Genomic DNA, 25,497 nt, shown 5'->3' on the forward strand with positions numbered 1-25,497 from the left:
CCATTGAAATCTCCGGCTTCCGGCTTGCGGCTTGCCGCTGTCATGCGCCTGAGTCAACACACTGTCTACTATGGGACCCTATGGTACACTATGGTACTATGTTCTATTTCGAAGGACGAACCCTGCCACGCCAGCATCGGATGGAATGTCGAGCCAGATGGCTGGCAGATGCCAGGCATTTGACACTTGACGCTATTCTCGTTGGCCAGTGATGCCCATCTGTGGCATGGAAGCTCACTCAGGTTTCGCGGGGGTTGGATGGGACAACCCGGCCAACGTACCCAACCCATACCAAGGTGCTACCTACCCAAAACCACTACCCAAAACCAACGAAATTGCATCTCGATTCTGCGGACTACCTGACTGCGTATCCGTACGGATACCACCTCCTCGCAATCCTTGGACAAAACGCTGTGCACAACCCGCAGTGCCACCACAGTGACCGCTTGTCACGTATTGGCGAACGCTCCGATCTGACCTCCGCTGCTGCATGACGTCGTTTCGTCTTCCTTCTTCGGCCTCTTGGTCTGCATCTCGCTGCCTCTCCCAGACTTTGATGCTTGGTTGTGTGAGTGGATCACCAACAAACACGGTTCGGCCGGCTGGAGCATATCGCAGCTTTCCAATCGGCACGCGGGGTATCGGAGAGGCTTGCATTGGATCGCCCCAGACATCCCTGGCTCGCAGAACGGTAAACCCTGAAAACGAGACGACAAGAAAGACGCGAGACATGCACCGCCGGGCCAGTTGGATGCCTGTGCGGCCCGCCGTCCTAGCCAGGCGATTCTCTTACTGGTCGCCGTCACCACCGCCGCAAGCCATCGTTCATCTACACTTGGACGCACTGGGGGATTGATTTGCCAGCCCAGTCCGACATTGCACACTGGTGCAATTGAGGGCGGGGACTTATATACTACACGCTCCCACACCGTTGTTGTTGGCCGAAGACAACCATCCCATCTCCGTCACTCAAGTTCGTCGAATCTTCTCGGCTCTCCATTGTGGTTCGACCCCGAGCAAAACGATCGCGGAGGCGGCGCATTTCCGTCCCCCTTTTTCCGGGAAGAGTTGCGGGTTAGCCTGCTGATTGCGAGTAACAACCCCCCCTCCCCTTTTCCGACCTTCACCATGGGCGGCGACGACAGACGACCGAGTCTCTCCAGCATGGAGCAGATTAGCACCAAGGCCAAATTGGGTGCGGTTTCGGGCGTCTATATCCCTGTCTGCCTCAACATCTTCAGCATTCTCATGTTCCTCCGTTTTGGTTGGATCCTCGGTCAAGTTGGACTTCTGGGCATGCTTGGTTCGTCAGCTAATAAAACAGACACTCTCATTCGTCTCAGCCCACACTAACAAAGCCACAGGACTACTGGTTACGGCTTACCTTGTAGACTTTTTGACAACTCTCTCTCTATCTGCTATAGCTTCAAATGGCGAAGTCAAGGGCGGAGGCGCCTACTACGTAATCTCGAGGTCTCTCGGCCCCGAGTTTGGCGGTTCCATCGGGATGCTCTTCTATCTCGCTCAGGTCCTCAATACCGCGCTCAACGTTGTTGGTCTAATTGACTGCATAAAGTTGAACGTCGGAGAATCTTTCCCCCAAGGCTACTGGACTGTCTACATGCTCCAAACCTTGGCTTTGCTGCTATGTGCTGGATTGTGCTTGGCCGGGAGCGGAATATTTGCCAAAGCCAGCAATGCGCTGCTTGTCATTTTGAGTCTCGCAATTATAAGCATTCCCATATCTGCCGCGTTGAAGTCTCCTTTTCGAGATAATGGACTTGGCGTGCGCTTCACCGGCTTTAGCATCGAAACACTGGTGGACAACTTTGCTCCCCATACAAAAGCCGACTCGTACAAGGGATTTGAAACTTTTCGAGAAGTCTTTGCCATCCTGTTTCCTGCCACGTCGGGAATCTTTGCTGGAGCTTCAATGTCTGGGGACTTGGTAAATCCCAGCAAAGACATCCCGAAAGGGACTCTCTGGGCGATGATGACCACCTTCATTGCATACCTGGTCGTAGTCTTCTCCATGGCTTCCACCACAACGCATGCTTCATTTATCAACAACACCAACATTATCTCGGTCACAAGCTTGTCTCCGCCTCTGATCCTCGCCGGAGAGTGCGCCGTCACCTTCTTCTCCGCTGTGATGGGACTTATTGGTGCTGCCAAGCTCATGCAGGCCCTGGCGAGGGATAAGTTGCTTCCTGGTCTTCTGCCATTTTCACGAGGGACGAAGAGGGCCGATGAACCAATTCAAGCCATTATTCTCACATACGCACTTGCCCAGATTGCCATGTTTGCCAATCTGAACCAGATCGCGACTTTGATATCCATGGGCTACCAGGTGAGCACCCGCCTACTCAGTCCAGATAAGTGAGTGTTGGACTGACACAGAGTAGATGACGTTCTTCGTCATGAATCTGGCATGTTTTCTACTCAAGATAGGGTCGGCTCCCAACTTCCGGCCTGCATTCAAGTTCTTCAGCTGGGAAACAGCTTTCGCCGGTAGCATCATGTCTGCAGCGGCCATGTTCTTCATCGACCAGACTTATGCGGCTACTGCAGTCTGCTTACTCGTCTTCCTTTTCTCCCTGATCCACTATCTCAGTCCGCCGAAGCGATGGGGCGATGTCTCGCAGAACCTCATTTACCACCAAGTGAGGAAGTATTTGTTGCGACTACGGCCTGAGCATATTAAATTCTGGAGACCCCAAATCATTTTACTCATCAACAATCCTAGGAGTCAAACTAGGTTGATTCAATTCTGCAATTCTGTAAAGAAAGGGGGTCTCTATATTCTTGGCCACGTCATTGTGACCGACGATTTTAGTAGCGGTGTTCATGAGGCAAGGCTCCAACAGGCGGCATGGACAAAGTACATCTCGGAGTTTTCCCGGATCAAGGCTTTTGTGCAGCTGACGATGTCCCCGACCATCACCTGGGGTATTCGAAACTTGATTTTGTCAGCCGGGCTGGGGGGTATGCGTCCAAACATCGCCGTGATGGGCTTTTACAACATGGACGAGCTCAGAGATTCTCGCCCTTCTTTCCAAGTTCCGAAAGCTCCTAGCTCGTCAAATACGAACGCCCGCCCTCAGGCAAAAGCCAAAGAAAGGAACCCCCGCAGAAGACGAGGCGACACATCCGCACGCCTGATGGAAGGTATTCTGCCTACAGATGTGATGAAGACAGAAGGGATGATGAGTGTGACAAATTACATGACCATGTTGGAGGATCTCGCTTTGAGGTACAAACTCAATGTTGCGATTGGCAAAGGCTTCGAAAATCTGGAAACGCCGCGCAAGGACAAGGCCAACATCAAGAGATATCTCGACCTCTGGCCGATACAGATGTCAGCAGAAGTTTTGTCAGATGGGAAAAGCGTCTTGACAACCAACTTCGACACATGTGAGGCAGATTTGTTCCTCAATCAGGATTTCACTAACACATCTGCAGATACTTTGATTCTCCAACTCGGCTACATCCTCTACAGCGTGCCGACATGGCACAAACTCTACGATATTCGCGTACTGGTGTTTGTGGAGTACGAGAGTGAAGTGGAAGAAGAGCGGGCGCGTGTCAAGGCATTGCTAGACAAGTTGAGGATCGAGGCCGAAGTCATCGTATTCTGGCTTGCTTCCGGGCAGCTGAACACCTATGAGTTGATTATTAACGGCCAAAGCAACGACCTCGAGTCTCAGATCATGGTTCACGATATACTGAAAGATGAAGAGTGGTGGAATGACCTCCAGAGATTTCGAGGTCGCGAGCCAAATTTGAACTCGACCGAAGAGCTCACATCTTTTGCGAACATCATCGAGTCGACGGCAGGACGGCCTGGTGTATTTAACCCCCATGTGTCGCTCGACGACATTGAAAGTGGACGGCGACCAAGTTTGGTGCACTTTGGGGAATTGCCGAAGAAGCCGACGGTTTCGAAGCTGTCCCGCCTTGGCGTCAGTGTTGGAATTCACACGTCTCACCTGGGAGATGAGGTCTTCGAAGACGACTCTGGCTCCGACGGTGAGATGAGTGGTCAAGAACAGCAGCCATCGTGCCTTGATTCCGATTCCGATTTCGAACCCGGCAGCAGTGATTATAGCGAGGACGAAACGCCAGACGCGGACGCCCCTAGACGACCGTTGTTACTTGGGCGAGGGCGAGAGCGAGGGCGAAGCCGAAGCCAGAGCGATGACCTGCTAACAAGCCCGTCTAAACAAAAAAGAAGCAAATCGAACAAAAGCGCTGCACCGGCAGCATCCTATGGCACGATGATTTCACAAGCTCGGTCTGAAGGGCAGGCGGGCCCAAGCCATGTGGGCAGAATTGAAAACGTGTCGGCACCCCCAACTCCATTAGAACGACCTGTGCTCGATCGCAAAATATCTGCTCGTTCCATGGGTGGATTCAGGTCAGCGGGCATCAATACTTACGATGCGACTTCGGGAAGCGTATCTGGAATGGCGACCCCAGCAAGGCCGACCCTCTCTCGACAATCATCAGCAGTGCGATTCTCAAGTCGCCCAATGCCAGAAACGAGAACAGACGTGGAGGGCACGTCGGGTCCAACAATCATGTTTGCAGACACCACCGAGGAAGAGACGCCGCGTGCGGAACAACCCGCATTCTCAAGCCAGTCCTCTGCTGGACGGTTTTCCAGTCGGCCAGTGCCCGAGATGACGGTGACGGCGGCTGAAGAGTTTGAGCCAAACATTACGTTTGCGGAACCCTCTTGCAGATCGCGCAAAGCTTCCGTCGCGTCTACTGCCGATCTGGGTGACGTCCACATGAACATGGCGGAGCTTGTGGGACGCTACAGATTAGACTCGAGAGCTGATGGAGACGGGCTCGGCTCGCCTTATTCAACACAAGGCATCTCGCTCTCGTTTAACGATTTGCCATCGCGGGCGCAACATGTCATCCTCAATGAGCTGATGCGACAAAACAGCAAAGATACTGCCGTCATGTTCACCACGTTGCCCGTGCCCACCGAAGGAACTTGCCAGGATGAGCTGGCGAGCGTACAGTATCTATCGGACGTTGAGGTCCTCTGCCACGAGCTCCCTCCCGTCATGTTGGTCCTGAGTAATAACATGACGGTCACGGTTGGGCTATAGTCTATAGTCAGAGTGAGAGTGGGGCAATGTCTCAAAACCTGCGAGGGAGAATATGATAAGGTCAAAAACTACGGATACGCGGGGGGGTTATTCATACTTTGGCGTTGTTTTTTTGAGTGTCGGGGATCATCATCCGGACAAAGGAATGGGGTGGTAAACTCTTTCGGCCTGGCCACATTCCTCGGTGTCTTTGGCTGAAATGACAAGCTATTCAACGAAGCATTCTTTGTCTGCCAGTGGCCGGACCATGATGGGCTTTCGCCGGCAACCTTTACAAAGAGGTTCCCTCGACGGTGCATAAGCATCTTGAACTCTAGCCATCCAGGTTTTTTTTCTAACCTTGCCAAGAGGAGCCTTTTCCCCTGAGTCTCTTTGAAGCCATGGACATTAAACACGCGGCCCCGCCGGCAATGCCCTCCTCATGGACAATCCCGCAGACAGTCAATATGAATGATCATGGAAGGAAATCGACTTGGACCACGCCATTGTCGCCATATCTGAGGGGCCTCAAGATAAAAAACCTCATGACGTCCCCCAAATCACCAAAGTCACCAAAGTCACCTAAACCCCCAAAGTCGCCGAGGTTCCCTCTGTCGCCCACATCACCCAGAAATCTACCGCCGAAGCTTCTGGACGAGGACTCGTCTTTTCGAATTATACATACGCCCGACAGGCCAGACCGGCCAATTTCAAGGAGGGCCATTCCGAATGACGAGCAGTGCATGGAATTCCTCATGTCGCTGCAGAGACAGGAGGAACACAAAAGGGGAGGCGTCAAGACTGGCCTCAAGATGTGGCCGTACCCAGAGGAGCAGGAGGCCGAGGACCGCAGGTATCTCCGGAGCGTGAGGGTTGAGAGCGTGCACTTGGAAGAAGCCCGCCTGGCAAGGACCAACTCTTCTGGCCCGGCGAGGGTCGTGGAAGTAGGCAGAAGCTCGACCAAGTCGACAACAGCATCACGGCGGTCATACCACACAAGAACATCCAGTGTCAGCGATGCAGAGGATGTCGACGACGAGCCCCGGCGCAGACCTAAAATGGCCGTCAACGATCCCCCCCTCTCTCCACCGCCTACCCTATCCCGCAGTCAATCACGGCTAAGCTTTTACACCCCGAAAGCAAACACATCCCGCTGGTCCGATGACAGCATTGAATCCCTCTTCTCGTCGAGAGACATCGACTCGCCGTGCCCCCAGCGAGTTACTGTCCGCTCATCTTCCGAAGCGCTGTCTCCCACGGTATTTGGGGACGAGTCGGTCGGCTCCTCTTCGCCTTCTCTCCTGACACCAGTGAAAGACCGGCCAGCGACGCCGTTCACAGACCCCCGCCTCCGGGCAACGTCCGATCCGATGACCCCTCCACCGTCAGATCACATCGTTCACCAGATGAACATAAGTCCAGAGCCGGTACCGAGAAAATACTCGTGGCGATCGTCCAAGGACACCATTCTTAATACGGGGGCCCCAATATCAAGATTTCAGTCGTGGCTACCAGAGGCGCGGCCGGAAGAGGTGACTGAGAATGACAAGCAGCAGCAACAGCAGTCTGAGCCGGACGTCTATGGCGACTGGGCGGACTATTACTTTGAGGATGGCAATTTCTGGGACGACTATTCGGATGGTGATGACGAAGGAGACGAGACAAAAGTAGAGGAAGAGGAGGATTCTCTCGCCGTGGAGAAGGGGGAGCAAGATTTTGGCGAGAAGGAGCGAGAAAAAGAAAACAGTGAGAAAGGCCAAAAGGACCGCCTTCGAGTCGATGACGAGCAGGTTTATCCGCGCTACGAGAGTTTCATTAAGGATTACAAGAACAACGTCATGAATACAACGGTTATGCAGGAGTGAATACCTTTTCCAGGTTATTTTCGGTTTGGCTTCGGGGAGTTTTACGGACGGGACGATATCCCATTGCCAGGGGTTTGGGACACTGTAGCAGTATTGTACGACCTTGAGGTCTTAGTCGCGATTACCCACTCGTTATTTTGAAAACAGAGAGCGTTGATGATTTGTTATCTCGTTGGGTGTCGATGATATTTGCTTACAGTGCCATCGATCTATAATGATCTTCACGTTACATTACATCGCTCGACTGGACTGACAACCTGGGAAAAAACCTGATTAAACTACCTAAGTAGGACTAAGCGTAAAAACCCCCCATGCGGAATAACTGAGGCCGGTCGTCGAATAGTCGTTGGTAAGATGATAATTACATCGCTCAACTTCCGGTAAGTACAATGTAAGGCGAGGCGAATTTGGCCAATACTCAATGCTGATATCCTTCCAACTAAACCGACAGCCATCTTTCTTGCTCGCTCGCTCCATAAACCCCAATCTCGATTACTCCGACGACGGACGAAACCAAACAAAGGTAACAAAGTCTGCTTCGGTCATGTCGACAACCTCGAAAAAGATTTTTATTTTTATTTTATTACTTGGATTGAGGACGATGGGGCTTGTCGGGGTCCTTCCAGTCGTCGGGGCGTTCGATGCCAGGGCGGCACGCCACCCTGCTCATGTCGTGCCAGTGCCTAGTCGGGATGCACTGTCCAGGCGGGATGCCGCCCTTCCTGCGCGCCTCTTCGCAGAACCTCCAGTGCTCGAGGGCCGTCTTGCACATGACGAGCGCGGGATTCCGGCAGCACTTGCGGCGCATGAGCTCCCAGTACTTGGCGTTGGCGTTGGCGTGGTCGACGAGGCAGAGGAGGGCGACGAGGAGGATGACGAGGGGGGGAATTTTGACGTTCATCTTGACGGCTTGGTTTGTGGTGTTTTGTGACGGTGGTGTTGGTTGGTTTCTTTTCTTTCCGTTTCTTCGTTCTGGGGGGTCGGGGGCTGGATGGTTGGTTTGTTCAGGACTGAGGTATTGTTTGGTTTGATCTCGCAATGAATTGCTTTGTGAACCGATAAATCAGAGCTATTTCCAGTAGATGAAGAGTCAAAGAAGGAGAACTAGGTGGTTCCTTATACGCACAGGAGACGCCTTCGGAGATAGATCCAGAAGCTGTGTCTGGTACCTATCTTAGGTAGGCCAAGGTAGGCGAGACCTATGGATATGGAGAAGTGGTTCTTCAACCTTGAGAGCACCAACACAGAGAATGAGACCATCCAGGAATCCCGCATGGCAAGAATTCGGACCTCTGTGGTTGAGGCTTCTTCGCCACTGACGGTGTAAGTCCAAGTCAGGCACTGGAGAGTATATTCACTCCGTCCACGAACATCCACGAGAGAAAGAAGACAGATCATTCATCCGTGGAAATATTTATGCTGGGACTGACCAGACACTCCACTAGACAAACTGACATTTGGTCCATTACCCCAGGTTTCCAGATACTGACGATGGCTTCAGGCATTCAACAAGCTTGGCTTCGGTGTATCCAGCTCGGTATGGCCCAAGCTCCAAGCTCACTCCCCCCAAAAAGGCTTCAACTGGCACCTGGTTTACCCTTCCAACTTCCTCCCACAAACTTCGTCTCATCTACAAATTCCCTCACGCCGTCTAGTCATCGTCCCCTCCATGACGCGCAATGCAGTGAGTCAGCGGCCGGAGAAAACACAGAAAGTAAGCGTTGCACCGCGGCACAACGGGTAAGGTAGATGCCTCGCCTACCTCCCAGCCTCTTCCGCCGCGCCCACGCCATCTCCCCACACGCCGTCGCCCTTCTACCGGCATGCCGCGACATCCCCTCCGCGGTGACCGAGCTCCGCTGGATCAGGTCGCACGTCGCCAGCAACCCTGCGTCGGCGGCGGCCACCACCAACGGTAGGCGATCGCCATCAAAGGTGCTGTCCGGGCAGGATGAGGAAGCCCGCGTCGCACGCCTCTGCGCAAAACGCGGCCGCGGCGTGCCGCTGCAGTACGTCCTCGGCTCCCAGCCGTTCGGAGCGCTCGACATCAAATGCCGGCCCGGCGTGCTCGCCCCGCGCGCCGAGACGGAGGCGTATGCGCTGCACCTGACCGAGATGATCACGCGTGGCCGTCTGCCGGGGTTTGAGAGCAGAGAGCTGCGGGTCGTGGACTTTTGTACAGGCACTGGGTGCATTGCGCTTTCGCTGTACGAGCGTCTTACACCATGGGCGAAGAAGCTTAGTATCACGGGCGTCGACGTATCGCCCGTCGCCGTCAACCTCTCGCGAGAGAACTTGCGGCGCAACGTGGCTGCCGGTTGCTTGATTCCACCTGCTCTTGGCAAGGAGGTGTCCTTCCGAAAAGCAGACGTCTTTCAGGAGACTGATATGCAGTCGCTTCAACGGTGCGACGTGCTAGTGTCCAACCCGCCGTACATATCACGCGAGGTGTGGACGTATGGCCAGGGCCAGATGGGCTACTCAGTTCGAAAGTACGAGCCGAAGCTCGCCCTGGTACCGGGGGATACGGCACCGGCGTATGATGGATGTGACCATGCCGACGTCTTTTACGCGAGGCTGCTGGATATAGGAAGCCGGCTACGGCCACGAGTACTACTATTCGAGGTGGGAGACGAGGAGCAGGCTCTTAGGGTGGTGAAACTCGTCAGACGCAACGACTTTACGAGACATGCGTCATGCGAGATCTGGAGGGACTGGCCAGACTTGCCACCCGAAGAGGAGGAAGCAGAATCATTCAATGTAGGTGGGGAGATGATTGCGGTCAAAGGTAGCGGGAATGTACGGTCAGTCCTTATTTGTCTGTGAGACACGGAGTTTCATAGAGCTTAGACATACCTTCGCGTTGATTACACCAATCCACATCAAAAACGTGTCCAGGGCTTTGCACACGTTACAAGGGAGAGAGAGAGAGGTATTATTGATCGCCGCATTCGCAGTCATTGAACAAATTAGGTCAAAATAGTCCTCATCAAGTCAGATTTACCAAAAGAAAAATTGAATAAAAGAAATACTGCCCAGAGGCGGATTCGAACCGCCGTCAACACGGATCGCTGTATAGAAGAACCACAACGTATCATCCTAACCAACTAGACGATCTGGGCCAGTGGTTATTGATAAGGCACCCCGTCGGAAGCAAATCTAAGTAGGGTTGTGGCGTGGGAGACAAGATTTCGTGACTGTCTAGCGCAACACGCTCGCTATTTCCCCCAATTTTCCAGCGACTTTCCAGCGGGCACATCTAGCGAGCACAAGGGTAATAACCACTGGACTTCGATGCGTAGCAAACTCCCCGTTCCTCCAATTCGCCGCTGAAAGAAAGCAAAGCATGTGATCACCAAGGCCTTGGATTTCATTATACAAGGAGGGAATAAGGGGCACAATCATGTATGAAGTTATTTCCCGCGAGGAATTAACGGTGTTTCCTTGCTAATTACAAAGAGACACCATGTCTGTGCTTTCCGACCGGTCAGCTGGACCCTGTGCGCCGCAAAATATCGAGCTCAGACAACTGGGGTCCAGATGGCGCAAACACACATTCCAACCATGAGCTTGATCATCAACGTCGGATGCGCGCGCGAGAGCACAGATCACTTTACACGTGTGTTGCCGGCGGCATTCCTTGGATCCAATGATCCGGACGGTTCCTGAAATGGAACAAAAAAGGGTTTCCCTTGCAAGCCACGCAAAGAACTGCGCGTCTTCGAGCGGCACACGTGCCTTGCCGCCGTGATTCTCTGGAATGGAGTCGGGGCGGCACCGGGAACGGGTCCAGCTGTCTTGACCGGAATGCTTGACGGGTTGATCAACTTCTGCCAATCTTCACGGCGCTTGAGGTTCTTGCGCGTTGGCTTGAATGGAAAAGCGTACGCGTGCAAGAGCTGCTGTGGCATATCCTACCTAGTGGACGAATTCCTTCTTGATTGGTTCGAGAACATTTTCAACTTTTTAAGGCCACGCGGGTGCTGTTGCAGTACGGGTTTTTCGTGGCAATTTGATGTGTGGGTAGCTACTAGATGGCTCAAGAGGTTCTTCTTCAGCTGTGGGAAGTTGGGAACAGACCAAGGTAGGGTGCTAGGATCAAGATTTCGGCTATCTTGTCATGCCGAATCAGGTCGGGGACGCCGTATCTTATCCGGCATCAGCTTCGGGCGGGGTTTACCTTCGGTTGTTTCTCCGAGTCGCGCTCACATCAATGATCAAGTGTTCTCGAGACATGGCATCAAATGAGCACGTTATCAAGCCATCATCGCGAGCCTTGGCGAACCTAAAGTCGGGAAGCTTCATCGACTTGGAAAATGAAGCCAGCAAGCTCCCGCAGTACGACCCGGCTACGTGCCCGGGTGGAGTAATTGATCTCTCCGGCGCCATCAATGGTCTCATGGATGATATGCTGGCGGAGGAGATGAACCAATTTTCCAAGACGTATGACTTTACAAAAGGCACGAGTAGCCCGTATCTCGATTGAAGGTCGGAACTGACAAGATCTGCAGCAACTCGATATGGGGACGTTATGGGACCCAAAGGTGAACACCAAATGTCTTTCTTCCATGATATTCATACTGTTTGCTGATGGCAACTTAATAGAGCTAGCTGGGGCAATGAGCGGGTTCGTCAATCGCTATTTTAGCCCAGCGCGCCCAGTCAGATCTGATGATATACTGGTCACCAACGGTGTGACCTCACTCATTGATATGATGGCATTCGGAATGTGCGATCCAGGCGAGGGTATCATGGTCATCACTCCAACTTACATGATGTTCCCCCACGACTTGTGTGCCAGAGCAGGCGTCAGCCTGATCAAAGTCAACCCTGACCCTATCGAGAGCCAGTTCGACGCGCAATCTGCCCCTGAACTCATCAAAGTGTTGTCCGGAGCATACGCCGCAGCCCTGAAAGACGGCATCATCCCCAAAGCTCTCCTCCTCTGTAACCCAAGCAACCCGTGCGGCCAGACCTACCCACGCACCATCCTCGTCGAGATCGCAAGATTCTGCGGGCAGAAGAACATGCACCTCCTATCCGACGAGATCTACGCCATGTCAACTTTCACCGCAGCGCCGGGTGCAGTTGGACAGGCACTTCCTCCGTTCACCTCCGTGCTGAGTATACGGGACGACCCGCCGCGCGGTGTGTTCGCGGAGAATATCCACTGCATGTACGGCGCCAGCAAAGACTTTGGCTGCGGCGGCCTGCGGCTCGGGTTCCTCGTGACCCGGAATGAGCCACTTTGGCGGTCTTTGAGGAGGCTGGTGCTGTTTACTTGGGTCTCGAATTTCTCGACTGCGTTCTTCACGCACTTCTTGCTGGATGAAGATGCCGTCGGGAGATACTTGACGACATACCGAGAAAGGCTTGCGAAGCAGTACACGGTCACTGAACAGGCTTTGAGGGAGAACGGAATCCCCTTTAGCCCGGCCAATAGTGGAGTGTTCGTTTTCATCAAACTGACAGGTTGGTTGGATCATGTCGAAGACTTGGTCGGATTCGACGGGAGCCGCGAGATGAGACTCTGTCGATATCTTTTGAATGAAGCAGGTGTCTTCCTCAGTCCTGGAGAGGTGGGCTCTTCCCTGAAAGCTCGGCTTATATTCCAACAAGAAGTACTGACGCCCACCCAGCTCTCGCTTTCGACCGTCCCGGGTTGCTTCAGATTGGTATACACTGGCACACGGGAAGCAGTTTTTCTAGCCGTCAGCCGAATAGCAACTGCGCTGGCAGAGCTAAAAAGCCGCCCCAGGTCGCAGTCTTCTTGGTCCACGGTGGGTGGCTACAACACGAAGAGCCTAGATGGGGAGAGACAGGCGGGAAGGAATTCCATGAGGGTATCGCGACGAATATCGCTTGCGCGTTTCATACTCTGCCGCACTGCAGAATAACTCAATAATTTATTTCTTTGCCAAGGAGAGTAGATACTCTGATGTCAATCGATCAGAAGGGCCACATCGGGCAAAATGAAAGAATGGCAAAAGAATTGACCAGCCTGGGGGTCGAACCCAGAATCTCCTGATAACACAACGAGTCGTAGTCAGACGCCTTGCCATTGGGCCAACCGGCCATTGATGAAAATGAGAGCAGAAACTAGCAACTATCAATGCTTAGACCAAGAGTGGGAAGCTCGAACTCCGAGTTCAGAACCTAAAGCCGTATATGTTTCTGGTTTGAAAAAGACAGGATGGATTTTTCTGTATTCTTTCCGTGTTCTCTTTACTGGCAATTCTGGGCGTGTGGCCGACGTGAAGAAGACTTTGGTGTTTGCGAAACAACATTGGTAGCTGTCTCTGTGGGTACCGAATATGCACTAAAGCGATCCACTCAGACGGGCACTTGCTCACTGGTACGACAAGATGATCAATCTTGATCCTTAACGAGAGGGAGCAAATATGGGAGCAGTGTAATTTGAAACCGTCCCTTCGACCAGAAATGAACTACCCGTAGTTATATGGGCAAATATACTCGGTGATGGGCACATTTGCGACCTTTCATGATGTCGTTTCCTGACAAACCGGTCGCTCACTTGCTCGGCTCAAATGGTGAGTTACATGCTTTGCAATGAGATTGACAAGTTGGAAAAAGAGTTCCATTTCGGTTTCTCAGCACCGTTCTGTACCAGATACAGAGGGTCCGAAGGCTAAACTTGACCAGGACCTGTCCATGCTGTCTCGTATTCAGCCTCTCCGGGAACATACATCCTCACCGGCTCAGCAGACCGCAACATCAGACTATACAACCCGGCGTCCCAAGACCTGCCCCCGCGCTACGGCTCAGCCATCAATAATAACAAGACACCGGGGACCACCAAGCCCGCCGTGCCGGAAGGCCGTCTCATCCAGACCTACGCCGCCCACGGCTACGAGGTCCTCGACCTCTCCGTCTCCTCCGACAACGAGCGCTTCGCCTCCGTCGGCGGCGACCGCGCCGTCTTCCTCTGGGACGTCGCCACGGCCAAGACGATCCGCCGCTTCGGCGGAAACGCGCATGGCCACACGGCGCGCGTGAACTGCGTCTCATTCGCGGGTGACGGCGACTCACTCGTCATCTCGGGAGGCTTTGACACAAGCGTGCGCGTGTGGGACGCCAAGTCCAACTCGGCAAAGCCGGTGCAGGTCTTGGACGAGGCCAAGGACGCGATCACGGCGCTCGCGGTGAGGGACGCGGAGGTCATTGCGGGGAGCGTCGATGGGAGGGTGAGAAGCTACGACGTTCGGATGGGACGGTGCGTGACGGATGTCATCGGGGCGAGCGTGACGAGTCTCAGGCTCACGCGGGATGGGAAGGCCATGTTGGTCGGGTCCTTGGACAGCAAGATCCGACTGATGGACCGGGAGAGCGGGACGTGTTTGAAGACGTACGCGGATGCCGGTTGGAGAAACGAAGAGTTGCGCGTGCAGGCCGTCCTCGGCAGCAAGGAAAAGTATGTCATTGCAGGTGATGAGCTTACGGCCGGTACGGGACCTGCAGGCTTGAACGGCGATGGTAAAATATGGGCGTGGGATCTCATGACGGGCAAACTGGTCGCGACGGTCCGAGTGCCATGTCCAGAGGGTTTTGAGCCCAAGAAGAAAATGCTAGGCAAAGATGGCAAGGAAAAGGAGAGGAGCAACGTCATCAGCTGCGTAGCCTGGAGGAACGACGGATGGGGAGATCAATTCTGCGTCGGCGGCACTTCGGGAGTAGCCACTGTCTTTGGTTCACTCTGAAAGCCATTAACGAAGCATCGCTATGATTGGTAGTAGCAATGATGAGGTATCGTCATTCCGGACGTTCATGTATCTAACAAAATCTTCCAAATCATACAGAGTCATGTCCGTCTCTGACCCCGTGGTACTCTACACACGTGGATGTTCCGTAGACGCCTAACACCAATGTACCCAGATGCTTCCCTGGAAATCCCCAATCAGTGCCAACCAAAAATTACACAGAACAGCGATCGTGCTTTGAAACCACATCGTTTGATCAGTCCATGCCGACGTATTTGAACCAATTCGGGCGGCAGTCTTCCTTGTGCAGCCAGGCCTCGCCGTCAGTGAAGCGGCCCGTCACACAGCCCTTGCACTTGTTGGAGTTGGGGCAGTTGAAGAAGGGAATGTGTTGGTACCCAATATCACGAAACCTGGCGCAAAAGTTAGTTTGCTATGCCCTCGCATGAAGCTTGATGAAGCTTGGCAGAACTTACCAGTGGATCCTGGACTTGTCCTCAAAAAGACCCAAAGCAATGCTGTGAACAGGAGCATCGCCCCATCTCTCGTAGTAGAAACCTCCAGCGCGATCCAGATGTTGAAAGTAGTCCTCGTATGCTTGGCTCCGCCAGAAGTCAATATCGGCGATTTCAAAATTGCTCCAGAAGTGACAGGTAGAGTAGCCGTTCGCATCAACGTTGTGCTCGGGACGACCAGCCTTATCTGTGAGCCAGTCCATAGCGTTGTTCTCGTGGAGGTATTCGGGGTGCTGGGCGAGGAACTTCCTGGTCTCGGGCCACAACGTCGGGATGGACTTGGGCGCATCGTACAGGTTGACGGTGAAACCATATGTCTTGTTGTTGTCCTGCATGTATCGGAAGACGTCGTAATCAACGTCGCAAAAGAAGTGAACCTTGGGCTCAACGCGCCAGTAGTACTTGGTGTGCTGCAAGGCCGGGTGCTTGTAGAACATGCCACTGTTCCAGCGGCACATCGAGTGGTACGAAACCTTATCGGCATATTGAATGCCGTCTTCCTTGAGAATCTTGACAGATTCTTCGTACAGGTCTTTGTTGATCCACGAGGGCATCTCCCAGTGCTCTTTGGGGATGAGTTCTACCAAATTTGATCAGCGCCAGAGCTGTGCGAGGGAACGTCGCAAAAGCTTACCGTATCTACACTCAGCCTTGGTGGCCGCTTGAGTCCTCCTCTTGAACTCTTCGCTAAAGGGAACCTCGTTGAAGAATGTCCAAGGGTAGTTGAATTTGTGGTTCCAGGTTCTCTCGAGGTCGGCCATTGACTGGATCATTCCATCCAGCTCCTCGTTTCTCACCAGCGCCAGCAGAGTTGCGTTGATGCGAGCAGAGTCTTCGATGCCAGGGGCATACTTGTCGGAGACATAGGTAAGAACACCTTGAGGTTCGCCGGTAGCTGTGAAGAGACACTAGTGTTAGCTTTCTGTGCGATGGCTTTGCAGCAATTGCAGGCACAACTCACGATCGAGGTTGGGGTCGCGTCCGTTCTCATAGCGCTCAGGCTTCTGGGGTATCGGCCTTTCAGGACCAAAAATCTGATAAAGGAAGAAGCACCAGAGCATCACGGCGGCTAAGGCCAGAGCTCGAACTGGCCGGGCGATCGCCATCTTGGACGATGGATTGGAAGCAAGCTAGCGATCGTGGGAAGGACGCGGGAGTGCGAGATATCTCGAACCGTCAAGCGATGTCAAGTTCGACGTTCGCGCAAATAGTCAACGGCTAGCGGAAAAGCCAGGTCGTCGAAGTCGATCGAGTAGTGGGAATTTCTCGGTCGCGGCTCGTGCCGTCGGTTTTTGAGGGCCGTTCGGTGGTGTGGAAGGGAGGTTTGTTGACCGCTAGGCCAGATTGAAAGTGACGCGTAAAAAATCGGAAAAGGGGCGTCGATGGCAGTTGTCCCAGGCCGTTGGTTGCTGGAGGCTGATGTCACCCCTCGAAATTTGCCAATTAGCGTCTTGCATTGGGAGAACCAAGGACCTATGGGCGCTTTGTCCAGCTGTCTGATCCCTGTAATCCGCGATAAGCAGGAGCAGTACCCCCGCGCCCCTCCATCCAGCATGCTAACTCCACAGCAAATGGCTGTCGCGTGTGCTTGCGACAGACATCTTTACAACGCGTCTCTTCACGATGCTGGTAAATTAGCTCAATGCCGACACATCACCCCCCCTGACTCTCATGACCTGATCTTGAAGTCCTTCGCCAGTGATCTGGCTAACTCGGCACACAATGGCTTTCGCTGCAAAGCTCGGCGCCTTGACTGACGAGCTGGTCGAGGTCATCACATCGACACCGGACAAGGTGGGAGACGGTTCATCCCATCTTGCATTAGCATAGACGATGCAATGCAGCTCGGCCCGTCGCTAACACCAAGGACAGCACATCGGTCTGGAGCGCTACAATCTGTTGCGCGAGTCCTCACATCGTAGTCTCAAATACCACAACTTCCTGCGCACCAATCAGTTCGATGTCAATAATCAGCTGGTTGGCCTGGAGGAGCGATTCAGGATCCACCATCGAGAAGCCTTGGCGGATGCCTTCAAGGAGCGGCTCGATGCGTTGTCGCAAATCCGAACGAAGTGGCATCCCGACATCCTTCATTTCCTACTCGAGCTTGCCGACAAACCAACACAAAAAACGCGACTCAGTGACCTAGAACTCCTCAAAGAACCCGAGAATGAACCCGAGCCGCCGCTTAGATGGGAAGACATCGCGAAAGAGGATGGATGGCACGAGGATGCCGACATATGGAAGTCCATCGACTATAGCGATCACTCGGGCGATGAATATGGCGAGACCAAGTCAGAGATATCAAGTGAATCGGACGAAACATCTCTCTCAACTCTAGATACCTTGGTCTGCAGGAAACCGGAGGACTTTGAGATTGCCTCCTCTGACGAGGTAGCCCTCAAGGTTGTTCAGGATAGCCAGGCTTGGAGGACAGAAGGCAAGAAGACTACGTCTTCAACCAGACCTCACAAGGTCGCTATTACAGAGTTTCAGGCGATGAGAGAGGCCCTCTTCATGCTGCAAGGCCTGCCCACAACATTATTCCAGAAAGACGGCCTTCCCAACCCTGCGTACCAGATATCCAGTCTTGAATGGGATACGTACAAAGCACTCGTGAGCTGTTTCGCAGAGAGTGGACGTCAGATTTCTCAGATACGGACTTTCTCGAAGAGAGCTCAAACGGCGCCTCTCTTCCAGGTTTTCCGTGATAATGTCATTGCCAGTCTGCAGTCATTTGACAAGAGATTGTCCCATGTCGAGGGTAATCTGGCAGTAGCGCGGGAAGACACGGTCATCAGCATGGCCGCAATTCTGGAGGAGCTCCGACCACAAATGGAACCCCTGAGATCTCTCTCAGAGATTGTGAGGCAGCTCTACGATCCTGTTAATGGCGGTGCGTTCCGCTTTTTGGAGCTCCTTTATGACGAGATTAGCAGAGCCCAATTGTCAGGTCGCGATTCCACCTACGACTTCCTGGGACGAATATTCTTCAACTGTTTTCAAGTCTATCTCCGACCAATTCGACTTTGGATGTCAGAGGGACAACTCGTGCCAGGAGATAAGATTTTTTTCGTTTCTGAGTCGTCAACCCAAGTTCCACTCCGTCAGGTCTGGCAAGAACAATTCAAGATGAGGCGAACGTCAGACGGTGTCTTGCATGCGCCCAGCTTCCTTCAGCCAAGCGTTGGCAAAATTTTCACGGCTGGCAAAAGTATTGTCGTCCTCAAACATCTGGGGAAATTCGATTCACTACGTGAACTTTGGGACGATCGCGAGCCACCTTTAACATTCGACGCGGTCTGCCTGCCGGGCCTGGAACTTGTGCCATTCCCTGAGCTTTTCACATCGGCATTCACTCTATGGATGCAGAGCAAATACCACGCAACCTCGGAAACTCTCAAACAAACGCTCTTCGATTCTTGCAACCTCGAGGCGAACATTGGGGCACTGCAGCACCTCTTCTTCATGGCCGATGGAGCTGCAGCTGATGAATTTTGCAAGGGTGTTTTTGCCCGGCTAGACGCTCTCAGGCCCGATTGGCATGACCGATACTCCTTGACAGGCTTGGCTCAGGAGGCATTCTCATCACGAGTTGATACCACCCGGCTGTTCGTCACTGTCCGGCTCGAAGGCCAGAAGAAATCTGTCGTAGCTGGTCGCGATCTCATCCGAACAGCCTTGCCAGAAATTGCTCTCCAGTATCGTCTTTCCTGGCCAGTGCAACTTGTTGTCACTGAAGACACAAGTGCCCAATATCAAGCAGTTTTTACACTACTCATGCAAATCAGACGCGCCATCGGCCTCATCCAACGCAACCGGATCCTCGATGAGCTTGCTTCCAGGAGCGATATTTGGGGTAGCAAAGCGCTGTACTATTTGCTCCGCTCGAAGCTGATGTGGTTTTGCAACTGCATTCAGACCTACCTCGCAACATTGGTTCTGGCCCCTTACACAGAATCCCTCCGCTGGAAATTGCGGGAGGCCTATGATGTAGATGCCATGATCAGTCTGCACGAAGCCTTCGTCAAGCAAGTTGTCGATGCAGCATGTCTCGGCAGAAAACTGGATCCCATACGCGGTGGCATCCTGGATATTATGGACTTGGCTGCGAAACTTGAAGATGCGCAAAGCGCTAGCGTTGCCGAGGAGGCAGAGGAACAACAGGAGCTATCTCGTCTTTCCATCATGTCCTCGCCGATGAAAGCAAGTCCCCGCCGCCGAAAACCAGCCGTTTACACCGAAGACAGTGACGACGACGGTGCGGAGCGTCACGGAGCCAGAAGCAAAAGGGGCGCAATCAATGCAGGCAAGAGCTACTTGGAGTGTCTGCGGGAGATTAAGACAGACTTCGAGAGGCACCTAAAGTTCATCTGTGGGGGCCTACGAGGGGTTGCCAGGGCTTCAAGCGACGAAGCGGCTGTGAAATGGGACCTCCTGGCCGAAATGCTGGAGGTGGGTGTTAAGGAGGGCGCTTGAATGCCCTGTCGTAGCCCTGCCAAGTTGGAAGGGAACGGCTGGCAGGATTGAGAACTTGGTCTGGAGACCCGCAATACCATTAGAGTTTACAGAATTCCGGAAAAGGACAGGGATCGACATGGGATTCCTTGATTCCCATACTGTCGTCGAACCGACGGGCCAACGCCAACTTTTCCCACTGCAGATGGATCCTGCAGCAGATGAAATTATTGGAATCCCGCAGCGCTGATCTAGTCGGCTTGGTGGGCGGTCAACGGCTACATGAGACGATGTTCGGTGAGCGCCGCCACGAAAGGAGGTTTGCTTACTTTGTCGTGTGATGCCGACAGCCACCGAGTCAATGCAAAGGATCTTGACGGTACGGGGATATACTTGAACTCAACCAGCCGGCTATGGTTCCATCTGATAAGCCAGTCCAGTCCGCTAGTCTAGTGGCTGCCGTCCCTGAGGAAAGAGAACCCCTCGCGCGAAGGTGTGCGAGTGTGGTGATTAATGATGGCTAGCGCAGACCCTTGGGATGACAACCACGAGACCACCCATGCCGGAAACCACGGGAAGCGCGGTATAGTCACGGTGTTCACGATGCCGCCGGACTTGCGTCTCCGCCGGTGTCGAGACGAATATGCAATTCGTGCCCCTGTCCGCCAGGGGACGAGGGTCACTGATGCCAACTTTTTTGTCTCCAGTCAGCCTCGAACCTTGGAACGAGCAAGATCGACAGTGGGGCCCCAACGGTCGCGACTGGAAGCCAAGGGTCCCTTACAACATTTTCCGCACCGGAAGGGGTTGGGTGGGTTGTATCGACACTGGCCAGGCGCCGACTACTTTCAAGCGGGTGAGAGACCTGCCGACAGTAACGTCTCTCTGCTTATAGGCGCTCCCCTTGCGGAAGTCCATGATCCGTCCACGGTGGCCGTCCACGTTTTGAGTTGAGTGTCGCGTTGGTGCCCGAGAGTTGGAGCAAGGAACTGGGAAAGGGAGCCCAACTCGGGAAATTGAAGCTCAAGCCAGGCTGCGCGGGATCAGCTCTGGCGAGGAGTGGACTTCGATTCTACACGTGTAGGTAGGGAAACTTGTCCGCGCGGGTTTGTTGAGGCTGGTGAGCGGTTCGCCCCGAGGACTTCATACATTCCTTCAATGCCGGGCAGCGTGATCTTACTCCCGAGTCGATTAGCCAGGAGCAATCCGCAGCAAGACATAGCCCGGCAACCCCTAGCTAATGATAATGAAACTGGACCTCGGAAGCATTTCGCGAATGAGGTGAAGTGATAGGCGTCTTCCTGGGCTTCTCGTGAACAGCGATCGTACATCACATGTGAAACGGTTTGTATGAAACGGATGGTGGATGCTGCTGACCGTTATCGATTCGGATATTTAGTTTTACCGGTTCTCCGTTACGGCGCGACCTGATGCCCCACCATTAGTGACATCCGCCACGCCTGCATGGTTTGTTTGCCATAGCCGAACTCCTCCAGCAGCTTCACGACGACTTCATCATCCTTCGCAGTTGCGCCAATCAACCCGGAATTTTTTGTCGCATAGCCTCACAGAACCCCATCGCCCAAGATGTCTGAACGAAAAGTGCTCCAGAAGTACTATCCCCCGGATTTCGATCCCTCTGCGCTCACGCGCAAGCGCGGTCCAAAGCAGACTGGCCCAAAGGTCCAGACGGTTCGCATCATGGCGCCATTCTCAATGAAGTGCACGACTTGCGGAGAATATATATACAAGGGCCGCAAATTCAATTCCAGGAAGGAAACGAACCAAGCAGAGAGGTACCTCAATATTCAGATTCACCGCTTCTACCTAAAGTGCACACGGTGCTCGGCGGAAATCATCATCAGGACCGACCCCAAGATTGCCGACTATGCCGTCATAAAGGGCGCAATACGAAATATGGAGCCTTGGCGCAACAAGGAAGGTGAGAAGGAGAGCGTCGACGAGAGACTGGACCGGTTGGAGCGCGAGGAAGCCGAGGCTGCGGGCGAGGAAGAGAAGAATGCGATGGCAGATCTAGAGGCCAAGAACGAGGACGCGAGGCTTGAAATGGCTGCCGCAGACGCGCTCGACGAGATTCGCCAGCGCAACGCGCGTATCCAGCGATCTGAGAAGGACGGCGTGGATTTCTCCGAGTACGTCGTCAGGCCCGAGGACGAGGAGAGGGCGAGGCAAGAGAGGGAGGACGATGAGGCTGCGAGGAAAGCTTTCGCTACTGCTAGAGAGAGGCTCGGGGAAGAGATTATTGACGACGATGACTTCGATGGAGGCGTCATCGGGGGCGGCGTGGGGGCACCCTCGTCATCTTCCTCATCAGCGGCGGTAACGTCAGCCTCAATGTCAGGGGATAAGTCGGGGGCGGCGACGGCGGGGACCGTGAGGGATACTTCAATGATGCCGCCGCCACCGCCTCCAGCAAAACGCGTGGTGAAGAAGAAGAAGGATTACTCTGCGGCGCTTGGCATCAAGAAGAAACCTTCATTGGTCTGAGAACTGTGATAGGGGCTGGAGGGCGTGGCTACAGCTTTTTCCCCATGCTCTTTTTGCTCACCAGCAACACCAAAGTACGCAAAAGTATGGAGAAGCTGCACGTCATTTCTTTCATGACATGAGTACTGTATAAGTCTGTTATGCTGCTGGAAACTTTAATCTCTGGGAGGTCGACCGCACGGACTTTTCCCAGATACATAATCAAGGCATTGGGTGAACAGACGATTGATGGCGTAAGGGTAGAAAACTTCCAGTTATCCAAGGCAAATCGATAGAAGGGGGTCGTGGCCCCCATTTCCCCCTTTCAGACGATGAACAGCGAACATAAACTCTAGCTGTCGAGGTTTGGGATTTCAAGACGTCACTTCATCATCCCCCTCCTCCTTTGCAAGTCGTCGCATCTTCTTTGCCGACTTCTAGATGTTCCTAGGTCGTGTGTGCCGTTTTGGCAAGCCCCGCTGTCGATCCTTCACCTTGAGAGGTCCAGCGCTGCGACGCTATGGTGTTTGTATGTTGAGCTTGTAAATAAACTCGAAGTTTCGGTAGGTATCCCAGCCCGACTCGGTGAACTTATTGCAGCACGATTCAGAGTGCTGGGTGGCTAGACCGCGTCGATCGCGGCAGGGTTGGTGTCTCTAAGTTTGAGGCGGAAGGGATGACCCCTTCGACAGCTGTGATTTATAGATGTACGTAAAGTCCATAACGTAGAATGTGCAAGTCGTCCGGTGCAACTGTAACGTGCGAACAAATTTTGCTCGAATCGCTAGCTGCAGGACGGTGGTAGTGGCAAGGTTTCTCACGTTGAGTACTGTCAGGGTTGGTGAGAAGAGAATGCCTTATTCAATGAATGTACATACACAGTTCTCAAGCATCTCACATGTGGTTAAAGACGGAAAGGTCACAATTTCTGTAGCGATTGTAACGATTTATTCGTTCCTTATCATAACTCATGGGAGCACACGCTTGGCTTGACCAAGACTGTGCGACCCGGTATCCCTTAGTCTCCAAACGCCTGGGGGAAACATACCCCTGAAAACAAGACCGCCACTATGTAAATAACATCTCTCGCACCAAATGCTAATGTTGCCGTAATTCGCCGTTGGAATCCGAAGCGCTAGTATACCACTATATCGCGTCGACTCTGGACTTTGCGCCGTGGCAGTCGCTGAAAATGAAGTGCCCTTCGCATAAGATTTGAATAATATGAGATGGAGCAGTAGCCCGATGAACCAAGTGTCCTGGATCATAAGGACCGTGGAATCATCAAATGCGTCTTAGTAAGACGAATCGTGGCTTGATGAAGAGTGGTGCCCGTTGATAGAGGGATAGCTGGTGCGGCCACCAGATCTTCTGGTAGAAGAGCGGTTGGCAGCCTCCATCTGGCGCTTGGTGTGTTGGTGCATCGAGCGCATGTAGGTGGAGAGATCTGATGGAGGAGGGGGGGAGATGGGGATGGAGACAGAGTAGGCGTCCTGGCGAGCGGGCATGGTGGAAGGGCTCATAGGGGCGGCTTGGATGAGTTTAAAATATCGTACGAAGTGAAAGCCGTAAGGATTGATAATTCTTTGTAGTTCTTGGAAGAATGCGAGATCGAGTAGATGGTTAGGATTGGAGATATAAGACTGGATAAGTAGCTTTGTTATAGTTGATTAAGACGGTGAGGTTATTGTTAATGGAGCTGGATGCTGATGAAACGGGAATTCTAGAAACGGTTGGAGGCAGGAATGGTCCCGGGTTTATAAAAGAAAACAAGAGGGGCAAAAAAGTCGCTGCAAGGCTTGTCGTGGAGAAGATGTGAACACAGACGTAGGGAAAGTTGGGCAGGACGGGGTTGCGTTGTGAGCAAGCCACCATCAGGCAAAACACAGGGTCCTCCGTCACTAGCGGGCAGGTGTTGCAACAAGGTACACTGCACCCCCCCTCCTCCAAGGAAGGGGCCTGAGTGTGGGAGCCTGGGAGGCAGGACCACGCACAGAGAAAGCAGGCACTGTCTTTTCTCCTCACCCCCTCATCCCTCCCACTCGCGAGAGGAGCTATTGCATATTCTGCCTACACTCAATCCGCTAGGGATCGGCAGTGGTTGACTGCGTCTTAGCGTCTGCTGTACCCCCGGGTGAGGTCTGCACCATATGGCGTAACTGGGCCGGGGTCGGGGCGGAGGAGGCCAATCAAGCAGACATCACTTCTTGCCACGGGCAGGGCTGATGATGCAGTAAGCGGTACGGTGATACACTGCAGGGCGAGGTGGTAGCGGTGGTTTGTGGGTGCGGGAGACGGTCGAGAACGAAAAGACCCTGCTGATCAGTTGTCCAGACCGAAAGTCACCGGGCGTGTCATTGTTGGCCACACAGCTGTTGCTCCTTAGGGAGCTGTTTTGGGCTCATCGACATGTCGAATGCCCCGACTTTCGGACAAAGACAGCGACGATCCCTTTTCCTTTCTCTTCCCACCCCTTGGAGGTTCTAGGTCGAGGGTAGAGACCCTGAGAAAAGAGGCTTGAGGGGTTTCTTATTCATGCATTATCACTACGTAGCGACAGACGAGGACAGACTGCAAGCGAAAGGATTGTCTCGAACATCGTGCCCATCCTGACGAAGGTGTGTTGGACCCTTGATTTGGCCACCCTATGAGCTTACAGTAATGCATTATCGAAAGCTTGAAACCTTCCCAGCTCTGATGGAGGGTCGGCATGTTCGCTGTACGACTGTGCTGCATAGTCCCTCCTTCCAATCCAGGGGAAAGGGAAATGGGAACGGGGACATGCCATGAAAACTCAAAGCGAGCGAGCGTACCTGGCCATCCGCAAGCAAGCAGCGCGGCGACGATGGGGGTCCAGCCCAGTGTCACAAGCCCTGCAAAGAAGCGTGTTCACATTAACGACACGCGCTACTGGCACTTGACCAGAGCTGCCCTAGTCAAAGGGTCAATGATGGGGAAAAGATGGTGGAGGCAAGCTACGCGGGTGGTAGTCTCGTCTTGCTTAGAGTGGCAGGAATGTGTGAGAAGGTTGGCAACGGCGCGGCCAAGCAGTAGCTAAGCAAGACTTGTCGTCAAAGATCGGCGGTCGAAGCAGACGTCATTGGCCGAAGCGTCTGCTTCGGCCGGACCCCGGGTGTGGACGTTGCTGCCAGTGGGTCCGTCCAATGTCTCTTTTTCCTTCCTTTTTCGCTGGTCGCCTGCATGTTGCACTCGCCCACAGCGCAGCAAAGTCTCCATTTCCCACACACGCCGTCAAGGCAGAAAGCACGGATCCCGCCCCAAAGGCTAGCTGCGAAATATGAAGCCATTCAGTATGGAGTAGTATCTTGTAACTCCCAGGACCCGGCTTCTC

The 25,497-nt window shown here is 53.4% G+C and overlaps 11 protein-coding genes across 11 annotated transcripts; 8 read left to right on the forward strand and 3 right to left on the reverse strand.

Moving 5' to 3' along the window:
* Positions 1-490: 490 nt before the first annotated feature.
* CORC01_09301 (uncharacterized protein) lies at positions 491-856 on the forward strand (the record flags this gene model as incomplete). The annotated part of the gene is made up of 1 exon (XM_022620930.1): positions 491-856. The coding sequence occupies one exon, from the start codon at positions 491-493 to the stop codon at positions 854-856; it is 366 nt and encodes a 121-aa protein (XP_022472591.1).
* Positions 857-1,128: 272 nt separating this feature from the next.
* CORC01_09302 (amino acid permease) lies at positions 1,129-5,123 on the forward strand (the record flags this gene model as incomplete). Its single annotated transcript, XM_022620931.1, has 3 exons — positions 1,129-1,303; positions 1,365-2,350; positions 2,406-5,123. The coding sequence occupies 3 exons, from the start codon at positions 1,129-1,131 to the stop codon at positions 5,121-5,123; spliced, it is 3,879 nt and encodes a 1,292-aa protein (XP_022472592.1).
* Positions 5,124-5,503: 380 nt separating this feature from the next.
* Positions 5,504-6,967, forward strand: CORC01_09303 (uncharacterized protein; the record flags this gene model as incomplete). The annotated part of the gene is made up of 1 exon (XM_022620932.1): positions 5,504-6,967. One exon carries the CDS (start codon positions 5,504-5,506, stop codon positions 6,965-6,967), a length of 1,464 nt encoding a protein of 487 aa, XP_022472593.1.
* Positions 6,968-7,550: 583 nt separating this feature from the next.
* CORC01_09304 (uncharacterized protein) lies at positions 7,551-7,868 on the reverse strand (the record flags this gene model as incomplete). The annotated part of the gene is made up of 1 exon (XM_022620933.1): positions 7,551-7,868. One exon carries the CDS (start codon positions 7,866-7,868, stop codon positions 7,551-7,553), a length of 318 nt encoding a protein of 105 aa, XP_022472594.1.
* A 300-nt stretch (positions 7,869-8,168) lies between these two features.
* CORC01_09305 (HemK family methyltransferase) lies at positions 8,169-10,102 on the forward strand (the record flags this gene model as incomplete). Its single annotated transcript, XM_022620934.1, has 4 exons — positions 8,169-8,290; positions 8,442-8,504; positions 8,737-9,727; positions 10,079-10,102. The coding sequence occupies 4 exons, from the start codon at positions 8,169-8,171 to the stop codon at positions 10,100-10,102; spliced, it is 1,200 nt and encodes a 399-aa protein (XP_022472595.1).
* Positions 10,103-11,201: 1,099 nt separating this feature from the next.
* On the forward strand, positions 11,202-12,864 carry CORC01_09306 (uncharacterized protein; the record flags this gene model as incomplete). The annotated part of the gene is made up of 5 exons (XM_022620935.1): positions 11,202-11,427; positions 11,479-11,511; positions 11,573-11,698; positions 11,774-12,546; positions 12,607-12,864. The coding sequence occupies 5 exons, from the start codon at positions 11,202-11,204 to the stop codon at positions 12,862-12,864; spliced, it is 1,416 nt and encodes a 471-aa protein (XP_022472596.1).
* A 608-nt stretch (positions 12,865-13,472) lies between these two features.
* Positions 13,473-14,685, forward strand: CORC01_09307 (WD domain-containing protein; the record flags this gene model as incomplete). The annotated part of the gene is made up of 2 exons (XM_022620936.1): positions 13,473-13,518; positions 13,658-14,685. The coding sequence occupies 2 exons, from the start codon at positions 13,473-13,475 to the stop codon at positions 14,683-14,685; spliced, it is 1,074 nt and encodes a 357-aa protein (XP_022472597.1).
* A 256-nt stretch (positions 14,686-14,941) lies between these two features.
* On the reverse strand, positions 14,942-16,306 carry CORC01_09308 (glycolipid 2-alpha-mannosyltransferase; the record flags this gene model as incomplete). The annotated part of the gene is made up of 4 exons (XM_022620937.1): positions 14,942-15,098; positions 15,162-15,780; positions 15,835-16,095; positions 16,162-16,306. The coding sequence occupies 4 exons, from the start codon at positions 16,304-16,306 to the stop codon at positions 14,942-14,944; spliced, it is 1,182 nt and encodes a 393-aa protein (XP_022472598.1).
* A 616-nt stretch (positions 16,307-16,922) lies between these two features.
* On the forward strand, positions 16,923-19,679 carry CORC01_09309 (Spc97/Spc98 family protein; the record flags this gene model as incomplete). Its single annotated transcript, XM_022620938.1, has 2 exons — positions 16,923-16,994; positions 17,073-19,679. The coding sequence occupies 2 exons, from the start codon at positions 16,923-16,925 to the stop codon at positions 19,677-19,679; spliced, it is 2,679 nt and encodes an 892-aa protein (XP_022472599.1).
* Positions 19,680-21,245: 1,566 nt separating this feature from the next.
* Positions 21,246-22,166, forward strand: CORC01_09310 (uncharacterized protein; the record flags this gene model as incomplete). The annotated part of the gene is made up of 1 exon (XM_022620939.1): positions 21,246-22,166. The coding sequence occupies one exon, from the start codon at positions 21,246-21,248 to the stop codon at positions 22,164-22,166; it is 921 nt and encodes a 306-aa protein (XP_022472600.1).
* Positions 22,167-23,440: 1,274 nt separating this feature from the next.
* On the reverse strand, positions 23,441-23,668 carry CORC01_09311 (uncharacterized protein; the record flags this gene model as incomplete). The annotated part of the gene is made up of 1 exon (XM_022620940.1): positions 23,441-23,668. The coding sequence occupies one exon, from the start codon at positions 23,666-23,668 to the stop codon at positions 23,441-23,443; it is 228 nt and encodes a 75-aa protein (XP_022472601.1).
* Positions 23,669-25,497: the final 1,829 nt, after the last annotated feature.

The sequence above is a fragment of the Colletotrichum orchidophilum genome (assembly GCF_001831195.1).
Source record: "Colletotrichum orchidophilum strain IMI 309357 chromosome Unknown Scaffold_83.1, whole genome shotgun sequence".
Classification (NCBI taxonomy): domain Eukaryota; kingdom Fungi; phylum Ascomycota; class Sordariomycetes; order Glomerellales; family Glomerellaceae; genus Colletotrichum; species Colletotrichum orchidophilum.